The sequence below is a fragment of the Dendropsophus ebraccatus genome, chromosome 3, assembly GCF_027789765.1.
Source record: "Dendropsophus ebraccatus isolate aDenEbr1 chromosome 3, aDenEbr1.pat, whole genome shotgun sequence".
NCBI classification, from domain to species: domain Eukaryota; kingdom Metazoa; phylum Chordata; class Amphibia; order Anura; family Hylidae; genus Dendropsophus; species Dendropsophus ebraccatus.
In genome coordinates, this window is record NC_091456.1 from 96268525 (window position 1) to 96277578 (window position 9054).

General features: G+C 39.2%; 1 protein-coding gene across 1 annotated transcript; it reads right to left on the reverse strand.

Annotated features, from left to right (window-relative positions):
- Positions 1-31: 31 nt before the first annotated feature.
- LOC138786525 (uncharacterized) lies at positions 32-6880 on the reverse strand. Its single transcript, XM_069963505.1, has 6 exons — positions 5172-6880; positions 4506-4616; positions 4190-4336; positions 2281-2926; positions 732-973; positions 32-67 (listed from the first exon to the last, which is right to left on the reverse strand). The coding sequence occupies exons 2-6, from the start codon at positions 4560-4562 to the stop codon at positions 32-34; spliced, it is 1128 nt and encodes a 375-aa protein (XP_069819606.1). The 5' UTR covers positions 4563-4616; positions 5172-6880.
- Positions 6881-9054: the final 2174 nt, after the last annotated feature.

Below are 9054 nucleotides of genomic sequence, written 5' to 3' on the forward strand. Positions count from 1 at the left end.
GCGTCCAAACCATTATTTGTGTTTATAATGATTACTTGGGTTCCTTTTCGTAAATGTGAGCCCATTTCTGAAAAGAACATTGAAAAACTTAAATTCCTTCACCCAGTTTTAAAGTGAAAAGTTTTGTTCTCTACCCTTAGGCCCCCTTCACACGTCCGGAAAAACCATCCGGATTTCCCCATCAGGAGATCCGGATGGATTTCCGGACCCATAGACTTTAGTCACGGACACCCTTCCGGATTTTTCTGGAACGGTGTCCGTTCTGGAAAATAGATCCGGGAAAAAAAGGACATGTCCCCATTTTATCCGCAATTCCGGCCCAGACGCCCCCATAGAAGTCTATGGGAGCGCCGGAATCACGGGCACTTTCCTGATGTACATCAGGAAAGTGCCCGTGATTCCAGATGATTGAGAGCCCCGCAACCACTAGCACCCCTGCACCCCCTCCCCCACAGACATCAGCTTCCCCCCCGGACAACAGACCGGACATCAGCTCCACGCCGCCCATCAGGAATTCCTGAAGGTTTTTCCTGATGGTAAAAACGGATTACTGTCAGGAAATCCTGATACTTTACTGATGACATTTGAGGTCTCCTGATCAGGATTTCCTGACAGTAAAAACTGACACGGACGTGTGAATGTGGCCTTATAAAGCAGTACATCTATTTGTTGTAATTACATTTAAAACACATCACAACAAAATTGCAAAAATTATATAGAAAAAAAAATACCTTTATATCTGATAACCATTTTTGAGAAAACCACTGCCTCAACATTTTGGACTGCTTCCAGATTGGAGAGCTTGTTAACGTTTTCAAGGCTCTCTCATGTTCCTCTTTGTTGGTTGTCAAGGCTACATTCCGCATAAGTGCAAGAATTTCTTTTTTACGCTTATGAACTCCATGATCTTTTTTATTAAGCCACTCTGTCCAGGCTTTTTCACGGTGAAAGTCACAGAGAAAAATTTCTGCATCTACAAATAAAGAAAAAAGGGAAAAATACCGAATATAAACACATTTATAGTTGAAAACTATTACGTACATTCACACTGAACGGCACCGCTCACGGCTGTCATCTGCAGCCGGGAAGCGCCTCTATTAGCCGATGCTGGTCCCGATGCCGCGCCAGCTAATTAAGCACTTCAATGCAGCTGTCAAAATGAAAGCTGCACTGAAGTGCTTTATACTTCATATCTCCCCCCGCGATGTGATCTATGAGATCAATGCTGTGTATATACAAGTCCCCCAGGGGGATTTAATAAAAAATCCCCTTCCTTATAAAAGTCCAAATCAAACCCCTTTTCCCATTTTATAAATATAAATAAACAAACATTTAGTATCGCTGCGCACGTAATTGCCAGAACTATTAAATTATCACATTCCTGATCTTGCACGGTAAACTGCATAAAACGCAAAATAAATCAAAAGTGCACAATTGCGCATTTTTTGGCTGCATCAAATCCAGGAAAAATGTCATAAAAAGTGATCAAAAAGTCGTATATGTGCAATCAAGGTACCCATTGAAAGTAAATATCATGGCGCAAAAAATGACACCTGACACAGCCCCATAGACCAAAGGATAAAAGCGCTATAAGCCTGGGAATAGGGCGATTTTAAGGAGCATATATTTGTTAACAATGGTTAGAATTTTTTTAAAAGCCATCAAATAAAATAAGTTATACACGTAACATATCGTTGTAATCGTAACGACTTGAGGAACATGCATAACAAGTCAGTTTTACCCCAGGGCGAACGGCGTAAATGCAAAACTCCCCGAAATCAAAACAAATGATTTTTTTCAGGTTTCGCAGCATATATTTTGGAAAAATAATGCCTGTCATTGCAAAGTACAATTGGTTTCACAAAAAACACTGCAGATTGGCCAAATCAATCTTGTGATAATGGACGTTTGCCTGGCTTAAGATCGGCTTTATTATCCTATGTAACCTAATGTTATGCTATCCTAAGTTAGACGGAATTAAACTGCTGCCTAAGCGTGAACTATCACTAGGGATGAACGGAATACATCATTGGGCATGCAACTTTCATACCACACACTTCATAATCCTAACCTGACATGTGTATGTAGGAACACCTTCCCTAGATTCTCCCAGGAAATAGCAGGGAAAGCTGCCATTCCTAGGGAAATTCAAGGAATGCGTTCCTACATACATGTCGGGTTAGAATTATGGAGTGATCGAGGCATGTGGTATGAAAAGTCGCACGCCCATCTATTCCACTCATCCCTAATCACCATCCTTTTATCTGTACACATACATACCTGGAAATACTTGTTCAATTGCATTTATTTCCTCAAGGCAAAAGTCAAGCATAAAGGATGATGGTTTCCAAGCTTCATTCCACAGTTTTATCATTTTCAATGCCTCCAGAATACTATTGGTTCTTTCATGCTGAGTCACAAATGCTGCTACCACAGCATAACCAACATTTGCCCTCACACACAGAAAATACAAGGGAAGTGCGTACTTTGTTGTTCTGTACGTGGCATCCAGCAAAGTAATTTGGTTTCCATAACGAACAAGTAGTTTTTTTTGCCACTCAGCCTGGTATAAGAATAAAAAATGTATTTCTTCCTTTGATTCCTCACTGGAATGAGGCCTACAAAATATGCTACAGGAGGGGTCATCCATTTTCCATTTGTCCACAAGCTGAACAAGCATACTTTGGTCAAGTACAGATCCATGACCAAGATGCTTAGATCGACCAATTACATTAGAAATATCTTTGCGAGTTGGGAAGAATCTCCTTCGAGAGCCTTCAGGAACATCCAATCCTAGAAATATCTCATTGTTTACGAAATGTTCAATCAGTCTTCTAAGTTCACTCTTTTTTCGGATACCAGCGCGATACAACTCTGTGATTTTTTTCTGTACTCGAGGATCGATCTTTTCACGTAGGTTAGCCGCCTGACAAAATAAATATAGTATGTATGTAAATATATATAATTTTTGCATTCTGCATACAGCATACTGCCACACCTCCCCCGACCTGCACCGCTTCCCCCACCCCCAGGTAAAAATAAGAGCTGTTCTCACCCAGCACACTCCGTGCCGTTTGCCTGTTTCGGGGACTTCCAGTCCCCAGTGTATATGCACATTCGGCCCTTCCGGCTGTCAGGCTGTGTGTTTATATACGCAGTTCTGGTTATTCTAGCAAAGAACCTGATTAAAAAAAAAAACAGCCCGAGAGCTGAAAGTGCAGAATGTGGGAATATACCGGAGTCCCAGAAGTCACCGGAACAGACAAACCGCATGGAGCGGACCGGGTGAGAACAGCTGTTTGTTATTTTGACCCAGGGAGGAGCGGTACAGGCCGTTGGGAGGGGGTGGGGGTGGGGGGGGTGCAGGGACACAAGGACTTATGATATGATCTCCATAAGCCTGTTCAGGATCACGCACGCTAACTCTGATCACAAACCACTGAGGCTGTGCTTCCATTTAATGGGTGATATGGGTAATCACCCATTAAACACATCCATAAACAGAAAACCCCTACATGGAAACTCATAATTGGTATTTTTCAGCCTATATTGTGTGTAGGCAGGCAGCTGTTAATCACCAGGTTGTTGGCAAAAGTGCACATAATGGGCCTTGCCAATTACAGTTTGTGTCCAGCTGTGTATGACATCGCTGATAGCCTTTGGGGGAGACGGGACCGATCTCCTCACCCACCCTTTTAGATGCTGCAGTTGCAGCTCCAGTGTGATGAGTTGGCAGCAGGTTGGGCAATATGCAACAGTTGGGTCCTGTCACTGATCACTGACAGTGGGCACTTCTCCCCCAAACCAGTGCGGCCTTTAGATGCTGCAGTCTCACTGGCTGTAGCACCTAATGTGTTACACAACTCTGCGCAGTAGTGATGTCCAGAGTTGGAGCGGTACGTGCTGCAGAGCATAAATCTGCAATCATTGCGATACAGCAAAATTCTAGATCGGTGTCCCATAGGAATCCCAGAACTTTCCTGGATCGCTGTGTAAGCAAGGCTGACAGAGCGATCCAGAGCAGAGAAGATCGCAGATTTATACTGTGCAGCACGTAACTGACCAACTCTAGTGGTGGCACCTAGCTGCGTATACCACCACCACTGATCGTGTGGGGTCAGATTCTGAGCCCATGTTAACACCAAGACAGGTATATCTAGAACTATAAAACAAATATATTTAAGTATACCTCTCCAGTTATGGGATGATTGCTGTGATCAGAGATCTTTGGGAATAAAACAACATAGCTGTGAACTCCTTTTGCATTCTCCTTTTGGACACAATTTTTTAGTTTCTTCGATGCATTTTTTCTATGCCACTCACTGTTTTTCTTTATCTGTCAACAAAAATTATTTTTACTACATTAATGAACATTTACACACAAAACTGGCCTTTAAGAAAACCCCTTTAATATGCAAACTTTGACCTTAAATTTAAACATTAGAAATTATTCTATTGTTTAAAGTATGACTACTACTAAAAAGGAGACAAGGATGCGTACAAACCTGAAAATCCGGAAAAGTAAGAAAATGATAAATATAAATTTTTGCTGCGCAGTCCATCTTTTTTGTACACTGGTAAAGTTGTCTGTGTCTGACAAAATGATGATCTTCAGTCTTAAATTATAAGAAAGTAAATATATTTACTACACAAACAAGATACACTAAAATATATAAGCGTTACTCCTGCTAAAAGGCTGGCCATGTAGCAAGACAGAATTGTAAGGACATGAAAGAAAGCCATTAACTATAGAAACAAATAAAGTTATAAACTACAATTTGATTATTAGACATTGATATAAATAAATATTTTATCAATATTTAAAATCCAAAACTCTTGCGCAAAACCTTTTAAATAAATGCTATAGCTATGCATACAACTGCCTTATGCTGTGTTTACAGACAGATTTATCTGACAGATCTTTGAAGCCAAAGCCAGGAACAGACTATAAACAGGAAACAGTTCATAAAATAAAGACTGATGTCTCCTCTTTTCAAATCCATTTCTAGCTTTGGCTTCAAAGATCTGTCAGATAAATGTCTGTAAACGCACCATTAGGCTACAAGTCAAATGAGGTAATATGTAACTAAAACTGCTGAATGAAAATTGCCTTATAGCCTAAAACAATACTTAATTTATGTAGCTTGACAGGAAAAAAAAATATGTATTACCTTTCAAATCCATAAAAGGTGGCCTTCAGTTCATGTGTGGCCTTCAGTTCATGTGTGGCCTTCAGTTCATGTGTGGCCTTCAGTTCATGTGTGGCCTTCAGTTCATGTGTGGCCTTCAGTTCATGTGTGGCCTTCAGTTCATGTGTGGATGTGCTTCCCAAGTTTTATTAGAATCTGTTGTAGGGGTGTTATGGTAAAGAACAGTGCAGGGGGGAGGAAAGGAAACTACACGAGAAGGGAGGTGAGTGGAAAAGATCAGGACCAGGCAATGTAATAAAATTAAAGTTTCCAATGCACCAATTAGAGACATGATCACGTTGGTAGCAACATCCGGACCAGACAGCTGATATTGTAATGCTCTCTCCCTACCCCCTCTACTGATGCTCAAAATCCACTTCTATGGTTTACAAATAGTGATTTAAGGTGCATTTATCTATAAGTTGATCAGCACTTGCATTAGAGCAGATCATTCTTCACTGCAAAAGGAACAAACCAGTGTTGTGAAATATAAGTCATGGAGTACAGTAATAAAAGTGATGTTTTATGCTCTAAGTTCTCTGATTACTTATATGAAGCCATCTGTGCCTGAGAAAATAGAGGAGTCAGAGCGTGAGAAAATAGGGGAGGGAGTTGTAGTCGCTGGCTCATAAAAAGAGAGGAGTTGGTGCCTGACAAAATAAAGTCGGAGTCAGTGCCTGATAAAATAGAGTAGTTGGTGTCTGATAATATAGAGCTGTTGGACTCTAATAGAAAAATAAAGGAGTTGGTGGCTGACAAAGTCAGTACCTGACAAAAAAAAAAAAGAATTCGGTGTTTGATAAAATAGAGGTGTCAGAGTTGGAGTCGGATAAAATAGTGAAGTCAGGATTGTATAGAAGTGGGAGGAGTCTGTACCTGACAACATAGACAAGTCGGAGCAGGAGTCTGTGCCCCCATTAACATAGAGGTGTCGGACTAAGTGTCTGATAAAATAGAGAAGTTAAGAGTTGTGGCTTACAGACTTCCACGGCCCTGGAACAAGCACTGGATCACTTGAGCAGCCACTCACACATGGGAATTGCTGCCAACCAATGATTCTGTTGGCGTTAAAAGATGTGATCATATAAAAAATTACTTGTTCGAAAGTCTTATTGCAGGGCCAGAAAATTAACAGAATGATTGTGTATGCCAATAATCAGCCAATTTTTTAGGCACAATCACAATGAGGAAAGGAATAGATGTGAACTGGATTGATTCTTGGAAATAATTGCTGTTAAAAGTAGTAAGAATTTCTGAAGAGGAAACATTCAACAAGCATAATAAAGGACAGGTTCTAATTTCTATAAACCATTAATGCTGGAACAGCATTTGCATAATACAAAATTATGATTGGCATAGTTACATTGAATTTAGATCTGTTGATAATAGATTTAGGACTAAGACAGCATTAACACTCATAAGTTATGGCCGAAAATGGCTCAAAAAAAGGCCAAAAACTGCAGTTTGAGCCTTTTTCAGCCATAAAACGGCCATTACTTGGCCAATTACGGCCGTAAATTAGGAGTGTGAATATAGCCTTAGGCTATGTTCACACGTCAAAAATATTAAAAAGGCGTCCGATTTTCATATTTAAAATAACGTCAGTTTTTGACAAGATTTAACTGACTGCAATGCAATGCATTGAAGTCAATGGGAAGACGGACATCCAACGCACACAGCGTATTCAATAACGGACGTTTTTTGCAGCGGGCGTCAAAATAATGAACATGATCATTATTTTAGGACGTCTTTTTGCAAACAGTGGACGTTTTTTATTTTGTAGTTCATGCACAGTTTTCCTTTTGTCACCGTTTTTACTATTAAATTCAATGGACTTTTCAATTAAGCCACTGCCAAAGTCCAATTAGTAATTCCAAACTAGTATAATGTACAAACACCAGTCAGTGCACTAAGGGGAGGTCAGGCTGCTAAATAACGTCCGTTATTTTAGCCTCAAAATGACGGACGTAATTTTAAACAGATGAAAAGATGTTGTGTGAACATAGCCTTAATGTTTTTAAATGACAGCTGTACTAAAGGTACTTATTACTTAAACAATACCCTTTTCCAGAAATTGAAATAATGGTGATTTATAATGGTGGGTGGAAAGGGGAAGGCAAAAAAGAAGAGAGAAAAAAAACAAAACAAAAACAGTTAATAACAAAATGTCACATACATAATTTACATATTAAATTATATGCACACTAATTTATTATAAATAAATGAAAATAAATAAATAAAAATAAACAACACACCATGGTATGAAAACAATTCTAGAAACTTACCTGGGTTATAGCTTGCTTTTCAGCATATCGGCTCTTTTGGGAGGTAGCTAAATCTTTACCGAGGTGACAATTTAGGACTTTTCTTCTACGATCGTGTAAGGGACCCCAGTAAAGTCAACGATAGATATGTTATTTACAACTGGTCCATACCAATGTATTTTGAATGCAGAGTTTACGGGACATGCTATAAAAATAAGTTTTAAAAAAAAAGTGTTACACTATGATTTCATATTTAGGCCAGGTTCAGACTATGTAACTGTGCGGCTGTATTTGCGGCTGTAATTGTGCGGCGGTATTTTTGGTGGTTCATGCGTACGCTGGTAAGTATAGTATATACGGCTGCACAGTGCACACTATGTATGAATCTACGGCCCGATCGTAAACGGACCCGTAAAAAATGAACAAGACCATTGTTTGCGGCTGGACATGCGGCCGAGGATTGACAGGCGGTCGGTACGGAGTACTTCAAAAATAGCCAGCAATGATGCCGAATGCCGATGCCTCTAATAGTTAATATATTAAATTAATAAAACACATTCTCTTTGTAATAAAGTCCCTTTCGTTGGTCAATAATTTAATTCTAACGAATCCATCATTGTGCAATTAAATATACTGTCCAAAAAAAAAAAATATATATATAAATATACATTTATTTATATATCTATTTATTTTAACAGTATATTTAATTGCAAAATGATGGATTAGTTTAAATTTAATTATTGAACAACGAAAGGGACTCTATTACAACGAAATGTGTTTTATTATTTTAATAGATTAACCATGAGAGACATCGGCATTACTGCAGAGGATCGCAAACCCCGGTAATAGCGATTCATATAAACTGTTTCCCTGCTTTCCCAGATGCATCCAGAGGTGTTTGCATCACTTTCTTAAGATTTTATTTGTTATTTTTAGTTGAACCAGATTTCCAAGTAAATGACCGTATGTTTTCAGCCGCATGTCTATTTTTTCCCACGGCCGGAGTTTCATCCGCACATTTACAGCCGCATAAAAAATACAGCCGCACAGTTACATAGTGTGAACCTAGCCCCCGGATGCAACATTTAATATGCTATTGACACACATGAAACGCATACTAGTCCTGCTTTGCACTTATGATATAAAGAAGCAGCAAGTCTTAAGATTTGCTTCTCTTAACCCCAAAGTCAGAGCTAGTTTACTTAACAGACTAATGCTGGGTTTACACAGAACGATAATTCGCCCAATCGAACGATTAACGATTTTGAAGCAACGATTTGGTTTTTATAACGATCAGCGTTTAGACACAGAAAAATCGTTAGAAGATTCGTAAGAAAATTCGTTATTGCGATAGTTTTTAAGATCGCTTAAGCCCATCTTTTACATAGGGAAAAATCTTTGAATCTTTGAAAATCTGCGAATTTTTAGCGAACGACGAACGATGATTTAAGAACATGTTGAAAGATCAAAATGAACAATTTTTTACTCATCACTTGATCGTTTCCTGGGTTTACACAGAACGATTATCGCTCAATGCGATTGTTATCGCGAAAATTCGCCCGATAATCGTTCCGTGTAAACCCAGCATAAGGGTGCGTTTA

Excerpts from the sequence above, each read along its gene's own strand:
- LOC138786525 (XM_069963505.1), bottom strand. The coding sequence starts at position 4,562 with ATGGACTGCGCAGCAAAAATTTATATTTATCATTTTCTTACTTTTCCG. Across the intron at positions 2,927-4,189 it reads ATCATCCCATAACTGGAGAG|GCGGCTAACCTACGTGAAAA; the intron begins GTATACTTAAAT and ends TTATTTTGTCAG. Across the intron at positions 68-731 it reads AATGGTTATCAGATATAAAG|AAATGGGCTCACATTTACGA; the intron begins GTATTTTTTTTT and ends TGTTCTTTTCAG.